General features: G+C 38.0%; 1 protein-coding gene across 2 annotated transcripts; it reads right to left on the minus strand.

The window, feature by feature from the left end:
* Nucleotides 1–1,753: 1,753 nt before the first annotated feature.
* pla2g4ab (phospholipase A2, group IVAb (cytosolic, calcium-dependent)) lies at nt 1,754–24,974 on the minus strand. Of its 2 annotated transcripts, none has more exons than XM_060866902.1 (18): nt 24,866–24,974; nt 20,324–20,422; nt 19,143–19,224; nt 18,847–18,995; nt 18,616–18,729; nt 18,479–18,516; nt 17,407–17,551; nt 14,352–14,488; nt 13,872–14,094; nt 12,603–12,717; nt 11,538–11,675; nt 10,689–10,778; nt 9,296–9,361; nt 8,825–9,043; nt 8,544–8,728; nt 7,865–8,054; nt 7,201–7,358; nt 1,754–2,831 (listed from the first exon to the last, which is right to left on the minus strand). In XM_060866902.1, exons 2-18 carry the CDS (start codon nt 20,369–20,371, stop codon nt 2,694–2,696), a joined length of 2,235 nt encoding a protein of 744 aa, XP_060722885.1. In that variant the 5' UTR covers nt 20,372–20,422; nt 24,866–24,974; the 3' UTR covers nt 1,754–2,693. The 2 variants fall into 2 exon arrangements, with proteins under 2 accessions (XP_060722885.1, XP_060722886.1); XM_060866903.1 differs by lacking the exon at nt 24,866–24,974 and adding an exon at nt 20,772–20,790.
* Nucleotides 24,975–26,011: the final 1,037 nt, after the last annotated feature.

Raw genomic sequence — 26,011 nt, forward strand, 5'->3', positions numbered from 1 at the left:
TGATAATTTAGTCTTAATTAGATTTTTAGTATCACACAACACAAAGAGCTTATTTTTTCACATAAATTTTAAAGTTGACTAACGTTTGTTGGATTGCATTTGCATTAATGAAGCCATCAGACACAACATTTAGGTAATACGAACTGGTATGAAAAGAATGACTCACAGTGACTGAACTGATCAAAAGATATGTACCTGAAAAGGTTTCGAATGTCAATGCTGTGAGTGGGAGAGAGATGAACTTTAACTGAAAACCTATCTGTTTGCATTTTAGGGCATGGCCTCTGACAGTGTTATTTTTCACACGAGTGCCTCTGGCCATCAGTTTACTGCTTAAACTGCAGCTCTGTGGCTGCAAAAGCTTTACCTAAGATAAAGGAATGCCACTTATACAGAATGGCTCCATTTAAATGTTAAATTGTTTATGTATGTTAAAAAAAAATCATGATAAAATCAAGGGTTCACATCATTCTGGATGTGAGGATTATGGAGGTTTTATTGTTACACATGCAGCAGCTCTGTGTCTAGATAGGAAATAGTCACTATGGATCAGAAATATTTGAGCAAGTTTAAAGTTTTAAGACCCTTATAACGTGAGAAGGCACTTAATATTTATAAAAAAAAAAAAAAAACAGTTGCTTATTTTAATATCGCATATTAGTTTGATTACTTTATTTGGTAGAGGCTCAAGTGCAATTTCTCAAAAAAAAGATGTTACTACTGATAATAGTAATAATAATTGACTTTCCTTAAATTCAAAATGTTTGTTTCCTTTGATTTTCTTTTTTTTTTTCATTTTAGTATTTTTTGGCGGTGCGAGTGCCTTAACATTCAGCAATAAATTGTCAGAGTCTCTGAGCCTCATTAACACTTCACTGAATCCAACATGACCAAATGATCGGGGCTGAAAATCTCAGCTTTAAACATCTTTCTGTAATCCTGACGGATCAAAAATCCTGATTGTTCAGTTAACTTCAACTTTATTCATTTATATAGCACATTTTACTGCAATTTCAATTGCCCAAAGTGCTGCAGAATATTACAAAAAGCATAAAGCAATATATATCAGACCGATTATTCATTCATTCATTCATTTTCTACCGCTTATCTGAACTACCTCGGGTCACAGGGAGCCTGTGCCTATCTCAGGCGTCATCGGGCATTAAGGCAGGATACACCCTGGACGGAGTGCCAACCCATCACAGGGCACACACACACTCTCTCATTCACTACGGACAATTTTCCAGAGATGCCAATCAACCTACCATGCGTGTCTTTGGACCGGGGAGGAAACCGGAGTACCCGGAGGAAACCCCCGAGGCACGGGGAGAACATGCAAACTCCACACACACAAGGTGGAGGCGGGAATCGAACCCCGACCCTGGAGGTGTGAGGCAAACGTGCTAACAACTAAGCCACCGTGCCCCATCAGACCGATTATAACAAAGAGAATTAAAACAGATGAAAAATAATATACATAAAAGGGAAAAAAGATAAAATGAAATAAAATATATAAAAGCATCAAGAAACTAGCTCTAAACAAGGTGTATTCTCAACGAACGCTAAATTAAAAAGATAAGATTTTTAACTAAGACTTAAAACCTTCTAAAGTTGAGGCCTGCTGAATGTGCAAAGGGAGGCTGTTCTACAGTTTTGGGGCGATGACCATGAAAGCTCTATCGCCCCTAGATTTAAGCAGTTAAGCAGATCATTAGACCAAAAAACAAAAAAAACAAACCCACACACACAGACCAGCATTTAATTAGATCTTTTTAATAAATACAGAAATGATTTGCAGTATTTAGCTTTCATAAAAAGAAAATTATTAGCTCTTCAGAGAAGGCTAAACGTCCCTCTGTTGTGTAAAACTACAAACATCCCGCTGACATCCAGTGAGTCTGTAATCATGCCGGACGTCACAATTCTTCCACTCGGATTGTGTTCAGGATACGGTGATAAATGTGTAAAATCTGCTCCAGCTCTTTCTCAGTGTTTTCACTTTATTGTTAGATTAATAGTTTTCACTACTTTTCAGATTTGAACCAAAAACAATTCCAATTAATTCAGATTTGTGCCATTTTTCACATGTTGCTCTACACTGAGCGATATCACATAGTATGTGTTCATCACCATAGAACAGTCAGACTGTACTGTAAGTACTGTCATGTTACACTTCTCACTCCAACAGCTTCTCCAAAGCAAACTGTTTCTGCAGTTAAAGCTCTGTGCTGTAAATCATTCATCACTATGCCAAACAAAATGTTTGCTCATGTGTGGAAAACGTAGCATATTTTACTATAGAGTTATATTAATATAAATATTCGATGATTTACAAGAATAAGTGTGAGCGATTAAGACAGAAAAAAATGATTTGTTGAAAAAAAATAAACTGATCAATGTTTAGCCAGAACTGGGGTTTTAACCAAACAGCACACAGGATTAGAAACAGAAAAAATCTCCAAATAAAGTTCGATATAACAGAATTAGTCAAATTCACCTAATTGAAATAAAAGTTCCAATTTCTCTACTTGATGTCAGACAATGATAAACACAAGTACGAGTTTACAATCTTTCCAGGATCGACATTTTGAGAGGTTCGTAGTGGCGTGACTTTTTGATCATTACAATAATTTCGATGATATAAAAATTTCACGTCTGGAACCAGTTCAGCTCTAGCCAGAGATTTTATCAGCTCATGTGCCCACAAGCCCTCTGGTTTCTCTCTTCAGAAACTTCTTGTTCTGTATCTCACTGAGAGAAAGGGACACAGCGCAGCGAGATGGATTCTCCTTCCTGTACACGATGCTCTCCTTAATGGCCTCTTTGATCACCTGTGGAGGAAAAATAAAGAGTTTAAATCCAGCATCGTCGGAAGTCATCTGCGTTATCCTGCTGGCTCCATACACTTTATTGTAGCGTAATAAGATTAATTAACAATTACCAGTTCCCTTTAGGCTCCTCTCTTTCACACTGCTTAATATATTTACATGTTGTTTAATGTTTTCAATTAAATAATGTTTTAAATTTCCTTTTTATTCGAGATGGAAGAAAAGGAGAGACGTGTGATGTGTGTAGAGGTGTATCTAGAGGTGGAACTGCTGGTGATATCTGTGCTTCCACTTGATCCTCAAACTGACTGGGTTCCAGTCACATGGAAACTACTCCATCTCATGAAAGCTGCAAATCTGCCGGTCACCTCCTGGCATGTGGCATGATACCAGTTTACACAGAAAGTGATCCACAGGCTGAGTGTCAGCATCAGATATGAGCAAAACACAGGAAGGAGTGAACTTCAAGAACGAACAGGAATCACCTGCTCTTCTGTCTCAGTATGAGCTCAGTTCCTAGAGAGGGAAAAAGCCCCATGGAGCTGTAGAGCTGAGTTCCACAAACCAGCAGGTTTTACAAAATATATAGAGAAAAAAGACATTTCCTGCAGTTCACTCTCCTGTCTCATGTGTCCTCATAAGGTTTAGAGTTATCCAGCGTGCTAAAGATCATGTTTTTAAGTCCAAAGCATACTGTACACACTCTGCACAGCCAGTAAAGTATGACTGAGCCATGACCATCTGACAGAGTAAAGCCTGACTTTGTACTTAAGAAGGTTTTAGCATTCTTTCTTTAACCATAGTTTTGCATCACAGTTTTTCTCTTTACAGGGCAGTTGTCATGGCATGTGTTTCAAAGAGTAGCTGCCAGGGCAGGTATTTTATAGGGCAGTTGCCAGGGCAAATGATTTATAGGTTAGTTGTAAGGGCAAATGTTGTATATGGTAGTTCCCATGGGATGTGTTTTAAACAGCAACTGCCAAGGCAGGTATTTTAGCACTGTACTGGCCAAGAAAGTAGCTGGTGCAGAATGACACTAAAACTAAATTTTAGTATCCTGATATTTGATAATATTTGGATACTAAATGACGCTTTACCTGTTATCAAGTCTGAACATTTATATTATCTTTTCAATTCAATTTACATTTACATTTACAGCATTTGGCAGACGCCCTTATCCAGAGCGACGTACATAAGTGCTTGCACTGCAATTGCACTGATTAAAATACAATATAATCTTCCTGAAAAGTTAATAACACTTGAGTTTACAGAAACCACTCTTCTAAGCTATAGAAGAGAGACACACAAGTTTCCTCTATCATGTGGTTCATTTGTGCAGCGGAGTGAAAGTGCAGTTCCAGTTCACTGAGCCTGAATCAAACCCACTTCATCCTCCAGCATCTGGACTCCCATGGAACCTACGCTAGGATCCTGGTTGTCCGTCTCCGCTACACGTAAAGCTTTTCCAGCAGGTGGATCACAGACCTCCTGTCTGACAGGAGGCAGCACGTGAAATTGGGAAAATATGTCTCTGACTACCAGACTATAAATACTGGCTCGCACCAAAGCTGTGTTCTTTCTCTTCTGCTTTTCTCTATATATACCAAAAGCTGCACCTCCAATCACCAGACCGTCAAACCACCAGACGACACCACCTTCATTGGGCTCATCTCTGAGGGGGTTGAGTCTGCTTACAGGAGGGAGATTAACCACTTGGTGACCTCGTGCAGCAGGAACAACCTGGAGCTTGTGGAAGTTCCGAGGTTAGAGAGATTTAAAGAATAAAGTATAACACTGGTAGACACGAGCAAGAGTAAAAAGGTTACACAATTTATTGTGCTCAGCTGCGCAGCAGGACCCAACACTCCACATGTAGCATGAGGGATGAAGGGCCACGATCATTGATTGTTATAGACAGAACTCAAGAAAACAGAAGATATGTAAAAGCAAAACATCATCAATCATTGGCTCAAAATTACCTCATGCATCTCCTGACCAAGCTAATCTGACCAGGACAAGGTCTTCTAGAGGACGTACTGGACATTGTTTATGGACAACTCGTCCCCAGTCCCTACTGCCCTTGTCATAATCTTAACAAAACCTACTGATGATGATGTCAGTCTCTGGTCCAAAGGGGGGAATTGTGGTGGAAATTTCTAATCTTAAGATGTTCTTAAGATGTTCATAAGACTTTGTCCTTCTATGCTTGTACCCTGTGTGCACACAGGGTACAAGCATAGAAGGACAAAGTCTTATGAACATCTTAAGATTAGAAATTTCCACCACAATTCCCCCCTTTTGTCCCTGGGACAATACACAAAATTTCAATAATCATTAATCTGTAACCAAATCTAGACTCTAAATAATATATGCTATTACTAATAGTCAACTACTTGATCCACAGTATTATTAATCATTTGCTTAATCAGTATCACTTAATCAGTTATGAATATATTCTCATATGGCTTAGGCTAAGTTTAATCATGTATAATCTCACATCAACATATAATTTCCCTTGTAAGGTTTTCATGAACGCGTCATAAAATACATGAACTTCAGTGGACAATACGCTGTTTTTGTGGGGACAGAACCCAAACAGAAATACAGTTAAAGGCAAAGCATTAAACATCTCTCTCATTGTAACTTTTCTACAAGTCAAAAGTCTCTACTGTCCGTATTCATCTTTGTCTGTTTTCTGGATCAGTCTGGTCAAATTCAGTGAAAGAGTCATCGTCGAATGGAGGAATCCATTCTGTATCATTGTCAACATCGTCTAGTTTCACAAGTTGTTTGGTCGTTAGGTTGGACATTATGATGTGATACAGTTTCTCTGTACAATACAGAGAAAACATTGGAGATGGTGGTAGATTTTAGAAAGAACCCAGCCCCTCCCATCCTGTCACAACTTTAGACTCCTTTCGTTACCTGGGAACCATCATCACCCAGGACCTCAAGTTTGAGTTTAACACAAAGTCTCTAGTTAAAGGTCCATAAAGACTAAAAATTTATGTTTCTTTCCATTCACAACTGGCCTAATCAACAACATCCAGGACACAGCATGGTCTGTTATTCACCACCTTGGACCTTGGACACCCACCACATTAATGTTCACAAATCACTAATATACAGTTCATTTTTTCTTTCAGTTGTTATATATGTAATGTTTCTAATTGTATATTTGCACTGGTCACTTTGTACCTCCTGCATTAGTGTACAATTTATGTCTCTCTTCTTGTTTTCATCCAATTGCTTTTTTTTTTGTAAATCTTTATGTTTATACACATTATTATTACAATTATTTTTTTAATAACCATTGTTTCTTATATTTATGCTTCTTCTCTATTATTACTATGCACCAACACACCAAGACAAATTGGTGTACATGTAAACCCTACAGTACCTGGCAATAAACATGATTCTGATTCTGTTTTCAGTAGCTGGTGAGATTCCAGTGTAGCTGCTGAACTAATCCACGAGGGACTCAATGTGGCAACAGACAAATAACTGAAGTGCTGTGAAAATGTGCTCATAATTAGTGTTAATGTAGTGTTAATAAAGCTAGGTTATGAAGAAAGATTTTATACATATATACATATATATATATATATATATATATATATATATATATATATATATATATATATATATATATATATATATATATATATATATATAGCTTTCTTCATAACGATACTGAACACATGAGAGTTAGTAAAACTGAAGATCGAGGAGTGTCTAAGATATTATGCCAAATTCGAGGTGTTCATTAAAGGTGCGGTGCACGATGTTTGAAAGCCAATGTTGACTTTGAAATCACTAAAACAAACACGCCCCTAACCCAAATGGGTGTCACCCCTGTTTTGATAGCTCCGCCCCACACATACATATGTAACCCAGGCAACTATTATGGCGGAGCCTGCTGGGGCAGCTGTCCGAGGGGATATTTTTATCAGTAAATGAACTCAATGAGTAATACTATGGTAATACAAATGTTTCAATCGCTTTCTGCTAATGTCACACATGCGCACTGAACACTCTCTCCGCCGCATATTGACAAGACACGCCCCTTTCTGCTCATTGGCTACACGTTTGTTTTCTTTGTCGGCCCGAAGCATTTCTCAGACGTTGTGCACCGCACCTTTAAGATTATGCAGGTGGTCTGTATAGGAGTCAGCTCATTCTCACATCCTGAGAATATAAACTAAACCAGTAGGATTCGCCTCAGCCATGATTTGATCGTGTTGTTATTGAGTGTAGATTCATCACACACCTCAAGGGCACACAACACTAATTAATAAGAGTGATTCATCCACATTGTTCACTGTGATTGATGACAGGATATCAGGAGATGTTATGGATCTAACATCCTCACCTCTATGTTGTTAAGCGTGTTGAACTCCATGAGGTCATGCAGCTGAGTAAAGGCCTTTTTGGAATACTGGAAGTTAAAGGTGGAATACGGTGTTTCTGGGTCATCAAAGATGTCAAAGTCAGCAAGCTCTTTATCCGGTTCGGCCTCTCGAGGAACTCCTGCACAAAATGCACATTAACAGGTGCGGACAATAAGATCAACGTGGCTGAAAACGATTAATTATTACAAAATTATTATAGCTGGATGTCTAATAGTGTGTGTTCATAGTATTCTGTACTGATGGATTCATTTTATTGCTCTCGTTTGAAAAACACCTCCTGTCATGTTAGAGAAAACTGACATTGTTAACCGCGTCACCCTGAAGACTGGGAGACTAAAAGCGTCCAAAAAGCCAGTTACTATGGAAACAAGAAACTAGCGCATTCATATTAACCTTCTGCTCATGTTACTGTTGAAAGAGTCTGAGTTGCACGATCACACACAAATAATCTTTTTGATCAGATCCAAGTGAGATCATGTGAGATACTAAACCAGGGAGGTCTTATTTTAGAAACATGCTCTTTAGTTTCACTTTCTGTTTTATGGTTACGTCAACCAACACACATTCAGATTCTAGAATCACACACACACACACACGTGCACACACACACACACGCTTACTTACCTGGGGCTTTGAACTTTCTGAAGTCCAGGTTAACTAAGACAAAGTGAATGACAGTGGGACAGTTCTTGTCACCCTTACTGGGCTTGAAGACGTAGCACTCTTTCATCCCTTCCCGGTCAAACACTTTGGGATCAATTCTGGGAAATGGAAGCTTGTTCATTCGTGCCCATTTCTCAGCCAACAAAAGCTCCTAAAGAAACCAGAATGCATCACTTCAAAGCAAGATAGGAAAACTATCATCAATGGTTCAATAGTAGAATGTTAAATGACTCGTTTTCATGTTTTGTTGCCGAGGCAGCAGGTCCCTCCCAAGTTGTAAAAAACACCACACCGTCCTGGGAGGGCGAGGGAGAGTTTTCAGTCTAAGGGCGTTTTCACACTTGCACTTTTTTCCAGACCTGAAGCTATATGCAGCTAATTTATCACATGATTTACTTAATTTGCTACGTACCTCCTATTAAAAGATTTCCGATGGCATGAAAAACAAGTTGTGGTTTGCAACTAAAAAAAGTGTGACTGAATGCTCTTAGATAATCGACTAAAACGATCAAAGAAGAAAAAAATATGAAAATAATAATAGATCACAAGCATTAGAAAGAAAATTAAAAATGATATTTTGTTTAGTTTTGGGTTTTAGTGGTACAGTAGGGTTTCTCAGTGAGACTGTATGCTGTGTTACCTTAAACGGAGGACTGGAGTCACCCGGTCGGGCTGAAAAGTCAAAGGAGATAATGAGGTCAACACCCCTCTGGGGTCTCAGGATCAAAGGATAGGGCAGATTAAAGGTCAGGCCACTGTCCACGACATGGATCTTCTTGCTTTTTACGTCTAGTGGCTCATAGATGCGGTCAAACTCATTGGGGTCTAATGCAAGTAAAGAGAGAGAAAATGAAATGTTTACAAACGCAAAATTGCTCAAAAGGAGAACTAGTCTCCAAAAGCTTTTAAACCAGTTCATACCAGTTACAGCATCCACCTCCTCCTCAGGGCCGTTCTGGGAAAGGAGGTCACTGAAGGGTGAAAAAGGGATGCTAGTGTTCAGGTTGAGACCCAGCATAAAGTTGTGCACTTTTCCTGCTCTTCCCTCACGTGTGTTAAACAGAGTGGAGTCGCTGAACAGCGAGGTGACCATGCGCTGCATCCAGCTGGCCTGTGCCTGCTGATGGTCGCTCTGCATGTCTGCATGTGCACGTGACAGTCAGATTAATAAATCATATTCTTCCTGTCTGTGGCAACATCCTTAAACTCACCCTACATCATCAGTGCAGTCAGATACGTGTTTAATTTACATTTATCATAAGTAATGAAATAAGAATGTCATAAGAAACTTCATCGTGGCGTGATCTATGTAACATATTCCACTTTTTTCAGTGTGGTGAAAGAACAAACCATAGCAGAAAGCTCAGAAATGGGTGTAATGTAGTTCCTCACCTTTGCGTGGCTCTTCATCATTGTCTAGGCTGTCTTCTCCCACAATATGCTCAGGTTTTATATGTTCTGTGAGACAAAAACACTGATAGTCATATCCTCGTGTCTTATTACAGAAGATTTATACTCAAAAAGAAACACTTTTAAGAGACTATTTGGACACTAACATCATTCAGATGTTTTCACTCTGAAAACTACTCTAGGCCTCAGCATCATCGAGTAAGAAAATGTAGAGTTCCAGGATTCAATCCTCTGAAGGCAGACTGGATATTTTAACAGTGTGCAATTTTTGAACTGCTTTTAAAAACAAACTTTTACCATTTATTCGCTGGTTAATCTAACGAGTCAGGTTTAAATCCTTATTATTCCTATAGCACAGAAAGTGTTTGTGGAAGTGCTGCAAGTGTCAGGGGGTAAAACAGACCCAAATGCAGGATAGCATAAAATAAACAGGGTTTATTAACTAAAAAACATGAAACAGGGACAAGGACGAAAACTAAACCAGACATGACATCAGACAACAACAGCAGACAACAACAGAGGATTCCGTGCTGCTTAATTAATCGCAATTAAACACGAGGGACAGTTGTGCAGAGGCAGGGAGGACAAGACAAGGGCGGGGAAGACACGTGAACACACAACATCAACAAAAGCACGTGGCTAAAGTCCGGGCTGAGTCCTGACAGCAATGACAGTCCTGACAGCAAGTTCATACTAATTTAAAATCTTGTTGCGATAAACATGTTAAAAGGTTATAAACATTTAGACTATGTACCTACATTATATAAAAACCTATTCATTTTAGTGTGGACCTAATTATAAATAGACCTGGCTTATTATTATTATTATTAGTGCATCTAAAAGCAAACTAATTCTGGCACCCAGTGTAGTCTCAAAGTACAGAAGGTCATTAGCGTCAGTTTTACTTTTATGAGGAAAGAGGTTGTGGTTTTTCTTTCACACATTTCTTTTTCTTGCTTTGACACTGAACTGAAAAAGGCAAAACGAGTGTGTTACCCCATTACAGGAAATCCGATCTTTTCAAGCCCATATCTTGTCAAATATAAAACCTGAGCTTAGCTATATGATAATAACGAGACAGGACACACATCTCATCTCACAGCTCTTCCTCTACACTCTACACTTAACTAACTAGCTCAGCTCAACACCTAAACTACTTAACCTTTTATGAATTCCTGCAATCTGAGGCTTCATATCAATGGGGTAGAGCCGTCCCTACGGCTGAAGTTTAATGGAAGCTTGCTGTCATCCGTTGTATCTGAGGAATAGCAGGTTATCTAACTATATACTGTATATGAGGTATAAAAGTTGTCCTGGGTTTATCAGTGTCTAAATGAGGTGTAATGTAGTGTGAGAAGAGTTGTCTGTGTCATACCCAGCTCCTCCTCCATGGTGCTTCCCCCAGAAATGTCCTTCACCCCCAGTACTCTGTTAAAAAGGATGGAGAAGGCACTGCCCCAGACGCCTAAACAACACACACACAGTGCAGGATGTCACATAAATACCAACTGAATAATTACGAGCTGTTTTCTGATTATCCTAAATATAAACGCACTTTAATTGAGACCCTAGGAGATTGCATTGCTGCCGCAAACATCTGTAATATGGCAGAATTTGGCTTTTGAATAATTTTTTTTTTTTTTTGACAAAATCAAGTTCAGAATAAAACAAAACATCTTAAAGCAGAGTCAGGGACAAATTCTGCTAGAAACTGAGTAGCAGAGCTGGCAGTCGCACTTCAATAAACAGCTGTCAATTCTGTCACTGGATGAATCTAGAGTAACAGAGAGAGAGTAATTATGGTCTCTGTCTTTTATCTCGGGTTATTCTACATTAAATTGAAGCAATTAAATCTTTCGGGACAATTAAAAGCATATTTATAACACATGAATATTGATACTCATTCCCCTTTCCTCCTTATAACTGGTCTTCACATGCTAATACATGCTAATAATCACAAGTGGGTTATCCCCAGTGACTTGGTGATCATTGACGTTCAGGCACGCGATTAGCAAATAGTTTTCTCAGTAGCAGGAAAGAGAAGAAGGAGAATAGGGAGGAGTTTTTTGGTTGGATTTTTTTCAGTTTTAAATATAATCTGAGTCCACTTTTTCCACCTCATGCAACATCCCTCAGAACAAAGGTTCAATAAGAAAAATGTGAACAATTTGTTTTTCACTCCCACAGTGTCGTGTGTGTGAGAGTCCCAGGTGTATTATCTTACCCATTAGAAAGTGCAGAGGATTCTCCTCATATTTCTTAACTACAGTTCCCATGAAGAATTTGCTGCCAAAAAGGTCAGGGGACATGAACGTGCCGTATTTAGCCATGCCGATCTCATAAGGACTGAACTCCACCCAATCTGTCAATCAAAACACACCAGAATTAGCAAATATCTTAGCACAATTTTTTTACTCCATTAATAACATGACCATACAAAGAGCTTTAGATGAGAATAAAGGATTATATTTTTCTTTATTACTTTATTATTATTATTATTATTATTATTATTTTTATTATTATTATTATTATATTAGTACTATTTCAGCATCAATGAGATATGGAAAGAAAAACAATATTGCAATTCCACTTCCAGTTATAATGAAACAATACAAAGATCTTTAGAATGAGATCTTTATAGATAAAGATCTAATGGGCTTGGCTGCTAACATGACCGTCTCCCGCGCGGCTTTCATTGCTGAAATGACGCACTAGCGTACGACATCTGAGAGCTATACATGGGCTATGATGTTCACCGTATCCAATTACACACACATCACAATGCCTGAGCTAAAAAAAAAAAAAACAACAGATGGGAGGATTGTGTATTTGACAGAGTGATCTATTTGGGTGTCCCTTGAATGGCTTCACATATTAAGTAGCTGGAATGTAACTGGTTCTGTCTTTGCAGTTTAGCAAAAGAATGTGTTATAAATAGAAACACGTAACAGACACAAAGCCTCTTAGTATAGCTTAAACATACAGTGTATTTAAGCCAGTGTTTCCACCATCTGTGCCTTCGGAGCACATTCTCAATTAAACGATGATTTCATTTTCCTATGATAAAACTTTGGGTACTGAGGCATGTTGTGGATAAATGTTCATGTGTACAATAATTGTGGTACAAACCCACAAAATAAGGCATGCTTTTAATGTAAATCAGCATGCTTACACATTTGCATCCATCTACACTGCGATCTTCCGACACTAAAGCCATTGTATCAGCAATTTGCATACAAACAATAACCCTCATACACAGACTCCAAAAAACACACAGAAACATTCTTACCAGCGAACATGAGCTCGGATACATCTGGTTTGACATGCAGGCAGGTGAACAGTGGCAACGGAGACTGCGCTTCGTTAATTTTCTCCTGCATTGCACTTAACTTACTGTCCATCCTCTGCACATGGAGAAAGACATTAATACAAGAATAAACAGTACACACCGAACTGTGGACACACACATACACTCCTGTATTTACATTCATGGAATCTGGCTTACATTTTATAGCAATTCAGGGTTAAGGGTCTTGCTCAGTGGCGCAGCAGTAGTATCTTGGTGGAACTGGTTTTCTAACTCACAACCTTACAAGCATCAGTCCAACACTTTAACCATTAAAGGCTGGGTCTCCGTTGTTTGAAAGGCAACGTTGACATATAAAATCACTAAAACAAACACGCCCCTAACCCAAGTCCCACCCCTGTATTGATAGCTCCGCCCACACATACATACGTAACCGAGGCAAATAATGGAAAGAAATGTGTCTTTATCATACTGTAGCTGAAGGGAAGAACAATATGATTGTAGATAAACAAACAAGCAAAAATGACACACAAACATAATCATGTAAAGGACAAAGGCATATATTAGTTCTGTGTAACGAAGTAAAACCAACGTTACTCACCTATCGAGAAGGAAAAAAGCGCCTCGGTGTCTTAAGTAAAGTTGGTCACATATTCACAGATTGGAGTTTCCCGAGTCAATAACTCCTGAGCTAAACACTGTTACTACACAAAACACGGTTGTAGCTGCGTCTCTACATTACTACGATAGAAAAGAGGTGTTATTTGTGTAGTAACAGCGTTTAGCTCAGGAGTTATTGACTCAGGAAACTCCAATCTGTGAATATGTGACCAACTTCCTGCTCCTTCAGTTCTCTCTAGCGCTGGAAAGCTGATCCTATATTAACATGTCCTACTTCTTACCTTATCGTAAGTCTTTCTTCTCTTTCTTTCTATGTTTTTATCCTCCATGTCAATGTTAAAACCGCTTTCTGCTAATGTCACACATGCGCACTGAACACACTCTCCGCCCATATTGACAAGACACGCCCCTTTCTGCTCATTGGCTACACGTTTTTGTTTTGTTTTTTGTTTATTTTTCGGCCCGACGCAGTTTTCTGAAGCATTTCTCAAAAATCGGAGACCTCACCTTTAAGCTAAATTAAACTAATATTTTATTAAGCTAAATTTAAACCATTAAGCACACAACTAAAGCGCACACATTGGAAATAATTTGTAAAATTAAACGGTTAAATGTTCTCATAATACGCACATCAGGAATAAGTGTTTCCCCGATAAGCATGCCAAAGATGTCTGCAAAGGTGACCGGCTGGCCATTAGACTTTTTGGTCCACAGAGCCTGGACATAGTTGGTGATGTGCTGCGGCAGGAGCAGGCGGAGAGGGTTGCTGCTCACGCTCTTCATTAACTCCTGATTAATCTGCTCGGGGCCTTTCGTAGGGAACTCCGGGTGAGAGTACAGCATAGACATGTACCTGGAACACACACAGATGTGTTAACGCAGAGCTGCAGGGCTGGATGGAGAGACATTGCTGGAAATTTAGAATATCAGACTCATAATAAGCTTCATCAAAGCAGTTGATTCTTACACAGTAACTAACTAAATGTCTGTCACTTTGTACGAACAGGTTAAAACGGTGAAATCAACATGCAGGAATTTTACAGACTGTGACTGTGTCATTTAAACTTGGATGCACTGTAGCACAGTAATGTAGAATGATGTAGAAGATACCATGTTGAGCCAGACAGGCCAGCGAGGTATGTGGCGCAGTCTAGAACGCCCGATTCGTACAGCGCTTTCATGGCCCCCGAGAAGCCGACCATCGCCCTGAACCCACCACCGGATCCTACCACAGCTATGACAGGGACCTGCACAGACACACAATAATATTGCATCACTTTATGTTTATCCAATTTTGTATATAGTCTTAGTGTTTCTGGTGAGGACAACATGGTGGCACAGCAGGTAGCAATATCCTGCATTTGTACTAGCACTTGTTTATCCTCTTACACATAATTTTCAGTTCAATTGAGTTCAATATTATTTATATATCCGTTTTTAGAATGGACACTGTCTGCAGTGTATAGTGTAGCTATGGTTTTATGATATTTTGGATACAATCTGGGTTAGTATCCAGACAACCTGCTCATACAGTTACAGGCTGACATTACGCTGGATACTGTTGCGCTCCATACAACACAATGATTTGTCCTGGTCACAGATGCACCAGCGAGACGCACATTAACATTTTGTCCTCTTCTGAACTCTTATATGTTGCCGTTATGTCGTGTGAATTGCAATATTTTATGTACAGCTGTGCTATTGTTCTTTTAATTTAACACTTCCTTTGATCCATGGTGCGTTCTAAAATAGCTCACATGCCCACTGTTGGCGCTTTCGGCTATGCAGCCCCATACACAACAAACTGCCATGCACTGTGTATTTAGACACCTTTCCAGCTTCTTCAGCAATTTGAGCTACCTTAGCTTGTCTGTTGGATGACCTTGTCACCGGTTCAACACTGTTTTCTTTCCTTGGGCCACTTTTGATACACTGCAGACCTGGAACACCCCACAAGAGCTGCAGCTTGGGAGATGCTTTGACCAAATCATCTAGCCATCAAAGTTTGGCCCTTGTCAAACATGCACAGAACCTTACGCTTGCCTATTTTTCCTGCTTCACTTGCTGCCTAATATACTGTATCCCACGCACTAACAGGTGGTGTGATGAATCAGTGATAATCAGTGTTATGCACTTCACATCTCAGTGGTCATAATAGTATAGGCAAGAAACCTCCAATACGATATTGGTCAGTGTTTCAGTTTATTTGTCCAACCCTTGTAGATGCTACACAACATAATATTCAAGCATAAAAAAAGTTCCGTTACTTACAGGCCTATGTGCAATATCCTAACAGTTATTAATTTTTACAGACTGAGAGACAAAACAGAAGCAAAAAAGTTTGTGAACCAGAGAGATACACTAAGGACTTTTAGATAAGTAGTTAGACAGGAGTTAAAGTTACATAATCTCTTGCATAATCTAGTCAGGTCTGACTTCCTGAAATTAAAATACACTACACCAGCATAAGCACACAAACCAGTTCAAGAACTGTGAAATCTCACTGTTAGATTTTTAAAGCTACAGTATGCAACACCACTGTGTTCTTTTTTTACAACCTAAAGGATAAACCTGAACCATTTATCTTTTTACAATCAGATCTAAAAGAATTAGGATACAGCTTCTGAAATATTGCGCAGTAGAAACTGAGGTCATTAAATAGACCATTGCATCCCTGCTGTAAGTTAAATAGTCTTCCAGGAATGGTTCTGGCCTTCAATTCTGTCCGAACTGTCCATCTTTGAGGAGATTCATGTATCTGTGGCTTTCATCCTAACTCATGCAGGTTACTGTAGTTTCTGTATGACATCAGAACAACCGACAAACTCCCAGGAAATAAAAAATAACGTGATTCAGCCTTTGCCTTTAAGAGATGATTTCTTATCAGCCTTTATAAATTTTAATAATCTTGTATATAGGTGAGTAAGTCAAAGCACAGAACAGAAGTGCTCACTGTCTTAGGCTTTTACGTATCTTTAATAAACCAGGATTTAATGCTAAATTTAAAGTCAGTAAAGTTACACCTCCTGGAAATGAGCAAAATTAACTAGAAAATATAAAAAAAACACATAGAATAAGTGATAGTTTGGCTTGAATATAAGAGGACAGTGTATAATTTGATTAGAAGTAAACATAATAGTAGTTTAATAGTAGACAGTGAAGAATCTGATAAAGGAAATAACAGCTCCGAGTCTCTTCCTGTGACATGTAACCAGGGAGGAGCTTTCACAAGCAGCCCCTCAAGCAAATATTCAGCTCATATAAACTTAAGCTCATTTCTATCCTTTTTGTTTATAAGCCTACATTAAACAGTGCTTAGCGTCTACTTGGTGGTCAGATTGTCTGAATATGACAACGGAGATCGTTTTATACAAATAATTCGTTTTTTATTTGCAACACACTTGTAAATAAAGGCTTCGCTGCACAACATTTGGTCAGAAACTGATAGCAGTAATTCAAACGGCAGTAATTCAATTCAACAGCACATAAACACTGCAACTTTTATTTTTTATTTGTCTTTTGTTGTTCCTCTTTTTTTTTGTTCTTTAAAAATCACAGTGTTTACATAAAGCTACACCTTCATGTCATACTGTTATATATGATAAGAGATGTAACAGCAAATACAGATGTGAACACAAGGCACTGTACAAGTTTGGGAGCTGAATAAAATATTAAAAAAAAATTTTGTCTTTGGTATTGTTCGGTTTCACCAATAAAAAAGGGGGGAAATGTTACGTTATCGTGTTTCATCTACATAACATGTACATTATATAACCGCTGTTGTATGATTACACAAAAGACTGCAGCTAAATATGAAAAAAGTGCTCAAAATATTTTTTTTTTTTTTCTAAGCTTTAAACAGATAGAAACGCACAACAGTTTTGTGTACAACACTGTACATGTAAATATCACTCTGCCTTAGCCATTGTACAAGCTGCATTCTACTGAATGCATTCTACTGAATGCAGCTTGTACAATGGCTAAGGCAGAGTGATATTTACATGTACAGTGTTGTACACAAAACTGTTGTGAACAATTATTTGCATATCGGCCTGACAGGGCATGGTGTAATAAAGACCGCTGGTAAATTATACAACCATTTAGGGAGCTCTCTTAGGTTGTAATGTTCATGTACAATGCAGAAGGTAATGTGTGTGTGTTATACCTCCTGGGGGTTAGAGGGCAGAAATCGAGGCTTCTCCATGTCCAGCAGTTTCTTGATGCCCAGCGTGACCCGCTCGCTTCGCCGTTGCCTGTACAATTTCTCTTTGTCGCACAGAGCGAGACTAAACCGAAGGTCATTAGCCGAACTGGAAACATGCACAGAGACACCACACTGATGTGACACATCCTTTTTGTCAACATCATATTTTAACTTTTTGTTACTATCAGCCAGTTCTCTTTTTGGTTTCCTGTGCTTGGCTACATGAATACAGCTGCTTATTTATACAGTACAGGTTTGGACCGGAGAGCTATATAAAATGAATGACCATGCACAAGCCACTTAGACTGACACAAGTGCTGCGTCCTGGATGTTATGATGTCTGTGCTACTGCTACACTGAGGCACATAAAATAATCCAGTGGAGTGAAGAAATATTTATTCAATCATCTTCTGTAACCTCAGGTACAAAAAGACAGAAGAAGGGATGGCAGTCTATTTTAGGACATGAAAACACACTCTCTCTCTCTCTCTCTGTCACGCACACGCTCTCATCTCACGCTTTCACACACTCATGAGTTCTTACACATTCACACACACACAAACAAACGCTCGTAGACACACACACATGCTTTCTCTCACACACACACAGACACACGCACACTTTCTCGCACACAGACACACTTCTTTCTCGCACACACACACTCTCAAACGACACACTCTCAGGCACACACACACACACACACTCATGCACTGTCACACACACACCCTCAGACACACACACACTATTTAAAGAAAAACAGAGACACTGAGATGAGTCAATGCTACCTGCAACACAATAAATATTCTAAACATCAAAGTATACGTCTATGCTTCTGTAAACAGGCACTAATCTATAAAAGAACAAGCAGGTCTTTCCCAACAAATCATCATCATCATGTGACCAGTGTCTGACACACTGACTATGACATAAATACAGTGAACCTCAGCAAACAATAGTGTTTTATGTGAACTACATCAAATAAGTAAATAAAGACACCTGGCTGAGTGAGCAAACAGCTTAAGTGAATACATACCAAACTTCCAGACTGAGCTCTAAAAACACTTTGGTGGTCTGTTGGAACAAGACAAAGACACACGATTAGTGTGGCATGAATCACTGTTCTTTAACTGCTCAAAGAAAGACAGAAAGACCCGTCGATAATGTTCTTACTTTTCCAATTAGAAATGGCACCAACTCCTTTTGTCCCGCTTTGAGACTGGAAATGGGATATGACGTCATACCCAGTGTTTCATCCATCACGTAATTAGCATCCATTAATGTTAGCTGAAAACAGGGTATTACATATTAGCTGAGCTGTCGGGTCTGTTCTGTTAAAAAAAAAAAAAAAAAAAAAAAACAAAGGCCCAAATAAACATCCAGCAAAGCTGTTAATGGTTCTACCTCCAGAACATTGTTCTGGTTTGGGTCCAGTATGAACTCGAAGCTTTCGTCCCACTCAGGGTTGATGTCATTATCGATGTGCCGTGTCCTCTTCCTGCTCTCAGGAGCCGTGGGAATGAAAAGCTCCACGTAGGGGTCCGGAGTGTCCACTACACACAAACAGTGAGGTAATATGACATCATGGCTACATCTTCTACTCATCTGTATGCTGTTTCATCAGTAGCTCCGATTGTTCTATTGCTTTTCACATTTGGAGAATGATAAATATTTGAAATAAATAATTTTCCACAACTCACACAAGTCACCCAGAGCTCCTTTGGTGACATTTTCTGCCCGCAGCACTTTCACTTTCAATTTGTGGGAATACTGCTGCTCTACCTTAAAGACACAAACAGACAGCGAGCTCTTCTTCATTTATATTATACAAGTGTACAAAAACACAAACTCAAACATTTCTATTTAATATTCTGTTTGTTATAATAAGCAATTTCATTTAAGCAATTTAAATCTATCTATCTATCGATCTATCTATCTATCTATACTGACTGTCCACTTTATTAGGAACACCTGCACATACATGAAGTTCTAGAATCAGTCAGTGAACTGATACAAGTCGAGAGCTTCAGCTGATGTCTGATCTCTGTGACTTTAACTGTTCAATGGTTGTTGGTTGAAGATGAGATGGGTCATGATTTCAGAAAGTGCTGATCTCCTGGGTCACTCAGTTTACTCAGAGTAGTGTGAAAAACAAGAAGCACTGAGTGAGACAGTGACAGTTCTGTGGGTGTTGAACATTCTTGATGAGAGATCAGAGGAGAATTACTAGAATTGGTCGAGCTGTCATGAGGGATCCAGTAAGTAACTTCTGCTGCTATAAAGTCCACTCTTTCCAGCCATGAAGAGGAATCTGAGGCCATCATGGGCACAGACTCACTCATACTGGACAGGATAAGACTTTAAAAAGTGTGCACAAAACCCCTAAACTGATACTTTTGTCAGGAGAGAGATTCTGGGACACAATAAACATAAGGAATAGATCAAAATCAGCAGGCAGTGTTAATAGGCAGTGGCGTTCACTGGGAAATGGAGTTCAGGTATTGTGATCATACTGGATGACGTGTTTTATACCATATGTTTAGAATTGGTCTCATCGGACCATAACACATTTTACCACACAGTTTAAGGTGATTTAGAGGAGTTTGGATGTTTTCAGTGAGAAAGGTCTACAGCCCAGTATGTCTCAGATGTTCCTGCAGCTCCTTTAATGTTGTTGTAGGTCACTTGGCAGCCTCCTTGCTAAGTTCTTGTCTTGTTCTTTTATAAAACTTTCAATTACTTTCTACACTTTGATGAGAAAGTTCATAGGAAAATGGTTTTAACACCTTTTGATTTGCATACAAATGATCTTTTATCAAAAATGTGCACTTTTGTTCCACAAAAGACTATTAAAAGGAAAGTATTATTAGGTGGCACTTACGATGATGTACTGATAAGGATCAACGGAAGACATAGTGGGGGTTACCATGGAGTGATGAGGACTGGATCTCCTGTCCACGTGAAAATCAGATGAACAACTCTGTGGAAATGGAAATTCTCATCTAGTGAACACACGAGAGTGGTTAATTCAACTGCAATGCTGAGATCAGGGTCATTTATGAGACAGGAATTTAACATCTAAACTAGGGATGTACCGATCCGATATTTTGAGTGGATCGGGGATCGGTGGTGCGTGACCGATCCAAATCCGATACCCGTGGTCATGGGCGTCGGAACCATTATAAGACCAATAATATTGGACCCACCCACTTTTACCGTCTCTATTCAGCGACGATTCTATTCTAGAATAGTCTCTATTCTATATGTCTTTTTTTTATATTACTTTCAGATTAAAAATTCAACTAAAAAAATGTAATTAAACTACCCACAGCATTGATCACGCTCCTGCTTCCTGAAATCCATCGGAACCATTATATGTGTGTGGGACAGGACACGCCCACTTTTTATTTACTTCAGACGCCCATGCCCGTGGTGGTTAATTCATGAACAGCAAATATCATAGACTATTGATTAAACTTATAAATAAATAAAAAAATACACTTATATGTTAAATTATATTAATGTAAATAAATATAATAAATTTTATAGTTAATATGTTGCACAAACCGCCTGCGACAGACAGGCAAGTTTAGCAGGCAGCCTTTCCATTTACCTCAGTGTTAAACATGTCGCTCATTTGGGTGCAAGGTTTACTGTTTAACCCTCCTGTTGTCCTCCTATACAAATTAGGAGCGCTGAGTCAACTTGACCTTGTCTGTTTTGACTGCTTATAAAAAATGAACTATATATGATAGCCTTTTTTTTCACCTTTTAGTCTAACTTGTTTCCAACATATTAACATATATTTTGAAAAAAAAAATATATATATTCAGTATAATAATCCTTATTTATATACAAAAATGCCTCATTTTTTAGTAAAAAAAAAACAGAAATTTGTAATTATTTTCATTATAGAGGCACAAAAGTTGATGCACGATTACAGGCTGGTATATTTCAAGGGCAGGAGATCGTTTTGAAACCATTTTGTCCATTTTTAATGTCAGCAAATAATAAAACCTGTTTTTTTTTACAGGCCAAATTGACTTGAATGCTTATAAATCAAAAAATTCTACAATTATCACCATTCTGAGTGTAATATTTATTTTACCCACCTGATGTCATCTGATCAACCAACAACAGGCTACACACACACACACACACACACACACACACACACAAAAACATGCCATAATTTCATGTGAATAAAACTTTGTTTACCTCCTTATGTTTTTATATTATACTTAATTTATGAATGATAACCCTTATGAAATTTTGCCATGTTTTGAGTAAAATAAGCAGAAATTATTAAATATTATTTTGGATAACCGCTGACTGATAAATGTCAAACGTTACTCAGCATATCTCCAGGCCAAAGCTGACTGATGCAACTAAATTCATAAATAAGAGAGAGGAAACAAATATGATTTGAATATGAAAACACAACGTGTGTGTGTGTGTGTGTATGTGTGTGTGTGTAAAGATTGTTGGTAGAAGAAGAAGAGAAGAGAAGATATTGTCCCCAGCTGGACAAATGCATATAACATGTGTGAAATATTTACAAATGATTGTTTTTGTTTTTTTGGAGGCCCAATGAACTGCAATGCCCAATGCTTGTGTGTGTGTGTCTGTGTGTGAGTGTGTGTGTGTAAAGCTTGTTGGTAGATCAGATTTTGCCCCCAGCTGGACAAATGCATCTAACAAGTGTGAAATATTTACAAATGAGTAGCTTAACGTTTTTTCTGGAGGCCTAATGAATTGTTATGCCCAGTGCTTCTGTGTGTGTGTGTGTGTGTGTAGCATCATTTCGGTAGATCATATTTTGCCCTCTGCTAGGCAAAGGTATATCAAAAGTGAGAAATATTTACAAACGTGTAGCTTTTTTTCTGGAGGCCTAATGAAATGCAATGCCCAATATGTGTGTGTGTTTGTGTGTGTGCATGTGTGTGCATGTGTGTGTACGCGCCCGCGCGTGTGTGTGTGTCTCTGTGAAATGTTTACAAATGTGTAGCTTTTGTTTTGTCTGGAGGCCAACTGAATTGCAATGCCCAATGCTTTGAACAGTGTTTGAATGTGTGTGTGTGTGTGTGTGTGTGTGTAGCATCATTTCGGTAGATCATATTTTGCCCTCTGCTAGGTGAAGGCATATCAAAAGTGTGAAATATTTACAAATGTTTGGCTTTTTTTTCTTTTCTGGAGGCCTAATGAAATGCATTGCCCAATTTGTGTGTGTGTGCGTGTGTGTGTGCGTGTGTGTGTGTGTGTGTTTTGGGTGCATGTGTTAGTGGATATTTTATGTGTGCATTTTTGTGTCTGTATCTACTGTATGTTCATTGCGCTGAAAAGGGCAAAAGTGTGACCTATTGGCCCAATAAATGTGGCCGAGTCAAAATGACCCAAGCGGATCAAAAACATGTAGTATATACTAGTCTGAACACATAGTTCAATGAAAATAGAAAAAATTAATTTTGCTTGCAAAGTTCCTAATTTGGAACAATTCTGCTAAATTTCAGGCAAATATGTGGAAGAAAACAAAGTTATGACACATTAAATTCTTCCAGCAGGGTCAAAAAGACCCAAGGACAACATGAAGGTTAATACATTTTGCATTGTGTTTCAAGAGTTCTAATTTAAGATTCACTTTAAAATATTGCCTTTTCTTCAGAAAATAATTTTTTTTATTTAATAATTACAGTATATATAGTTTAGATTGTTATACCACTAACTTTTAAAAGTACTGTTTGCTACTGCATTAATACTTTTTTAAGGTTTCTTGTGTTTTCATTTTTCATTCAGTAATAAGGGCATTTTTGTATTTCTTTACCAAAAACAAATAAATCTTAATAACTAAGCGAGTTGTTAACATTCTTTTGTTTTAAAGGTAGAAAAGAACACAGATATCGGTATCGGCCGATACTGGCAAACTCTGGTATCGGTTCGGAAGAGAAAAAGTGGTATCGGTGCATCCCTAATCTAAACTAAAACACTATGCTGATTACAATAAATACAAAATTTAAACAGAAGTAATGACAGTCTATATTACAATGGCAATCATGACATTGTACATAATATATAAGCATTGTGTAGCCTTTATCAGCAAGGTCAGAAGCCTGGAGGGCGTGAGAATATCAAAAGAGGAAGTGTGCAGCTAAGAAAACTAAGATAATGCTCTCATTTTAGCTTAACTGACAAATAATGAGCAGCAACAAACAAAAATGGAAAGGCAGGCTTCATGTATGTTAGAGAAAGCACATGCTAGCCTTCACCCTCCACAGTTACTAGCTGTCGTCTGATAGAGGAGAAGCTACAGTAGCTACAAAAAGAGAATCAGTAAATAACCAATCTGAAAAAAGTCCAGTAATGAATACAGAAACTTGGAAGAGAATTAAGAATCACTGACCATCATCCCGAATGATTTCTCATATCATTTTAAACCAAATAAAGAATTTATTCAATTAAAAAACAAAGGCAATCTCTTTCGACATATCCTCTGGCTATGACCCTGTTGGCTTCTCATTTTCTTTATTTAACCATCTCCGCTTGTCTATTCACATTCCGTTTACATGTTGCCCAATTCCTTTTATTTATTTAAGCTCCATGATTCCCCTACAGAAATCATGTGCCAGGGATCAGTAGAAAATTAAGTTAATTTCTTTTCCAGACCCAATCCCCACCTGAGCCTGTTCAAAAATCATGCTTGGTCAGATCAGCTACCAGCTGCTAAACCTGATGGACCATCTTTGTCCGTTTTCCCCCTCAGCTGCAATATTACTTGTGTAAACTGATCAATAAGTGATTGCCTTGTTTTTTTTCTTCTTCTAAAAACCAAGTGCAAGTGTGTGAGAGCCCATGTCATGTCCCCAGTCCTGGTCTTGGAGATAGTGTGTGCATGCATGTGTGTATGTGTGTCTGTGTGTGTGTGTGTGTGTGTGTGTGTGTGTGTATGTGTGTGTGTATGTGTGTTTGTACACTAAAATGTGCAGCAAGATCAGACAGAGTTGGGAAACTTGTGTTCTAGAGCTCTACAAGCTCCATGCCATCTGTATATAGTATTATAATATTAAAGCAATAGATTCTAATACAATGACAGTGAAGTATCGTGTTCATTTACAGTGTCTCAGTATAAATGAACAGTTATTTCTGAGCTGGACACAGAGCATCCCACAAGAAACATACTATCCTGAATAATACTGATAACTTTTGGTGGGTTTCTGTTTAAAAAAAAACAATGTCATCCGGGTTTTATGAAGCACACACACCCACACACACACACACACAGGCCTGTAACTCTGTGAGGTTCTGAAACTTCAGTACTTCAGGCAGGGAACCGCCTTCTCTTTCCTCCCTGCTGTTCCTCTATATCTACAGCTAGGTCTAAGATCTCTTCACAACTCAGCCATTAATGCAACAACAACAATATACTCACCAGATGATGTTAAGATAAATGCGATGTCCTAGAAAAAAGCCTTGCGTTTGTCCTGCACAGCGGTGCGCGCTTCTGTACAGTCATGATTTGAGGAACAGGAGGAGGTGCTGAACATCAGCCGCTTTTGCTTGTGCTAATAAACACGCCCCTGATACTAAACCCTCAAGTGCACACAGTCTAGGAAATCCATCTGTCTGCTTTCTATACAAGTGCAAATGATTATATACGCATATTGTAAAAATAAAAAAATATTAATAATAATAATCAATGGAAATAATATCTTCCCCAGTGTAAGATCCAGTTTGGACTAAAAATGCAGACTTTTACACCCGACTCACATAAGAGTGTTAATAAAAAAAATAAGAAATAAGGCGAAATCTATTATCTTAAGTATCATTTCTACCACTAGAGGGAAACCTAATCCTTCTGCTCTATTATAATGTTCTATCACTGCTTTATTATTATTATAAGTTACTCTATAATTTTGCTGAAAATACACATAGCATCCCAAAGGCTATGGATTAAACTGAATACACTCTTTGACCACAGAGAATTGTTCATTAATTGTTTTATTAACACTGATGTGCTTCTCAGTGCAGTAATGTTATGGTGTACGGTGTGGCACAGTGTACACCAAATATTTCACTTTTAAAAAAATTAAAATAAAACGTATTATTCTCCTCTGAATTCTATCATTACATATTGTGTGAATTTAAAATTAGGTGACAATGTTAGTGTGAAAAGGTTTTACATGAAAAATGGTCCTCAAAAGATGTTATGCTATGTCAAAAGTAATCAAATGCAAATTTGGGGAAAAACTTGATACAAGTGAAGGTTTGAAAACATTTGTGCGTTTGTTTATCCTACATAAATATATAAAACATAAACATACATAACAATAAATATCTAAAACATAAACATACATAACAATAAATATATAAAACATAAACATACATAACAATAAATATATAAACCATAAACATACATACTAATAAATATAAAACCATAAACATACATAACAATAAGTCTATAAAACCCAAACATAAATAACAATAAATATATAAACCATAAACATACATAACAATAAATATATAAACCATAAACATACATAACAATAAATGTATACAACATAAACATACATAACAA

The sequence above is a fragment of the Tachysurus vachellii genome, chromosome 3 (genome assembly GCF_030014155.1).
Source record: "Tachysurus vachellii isolate PV-2020 chromosome 3, HZAU_Pvac_v1, whole genome shotgun sequence".
NCBI lineage: Eukaryota > Metazoa > Chordata > Actinopteri > Siluriformes > Bagridae > Tachysurus > Tachysurus vachellii.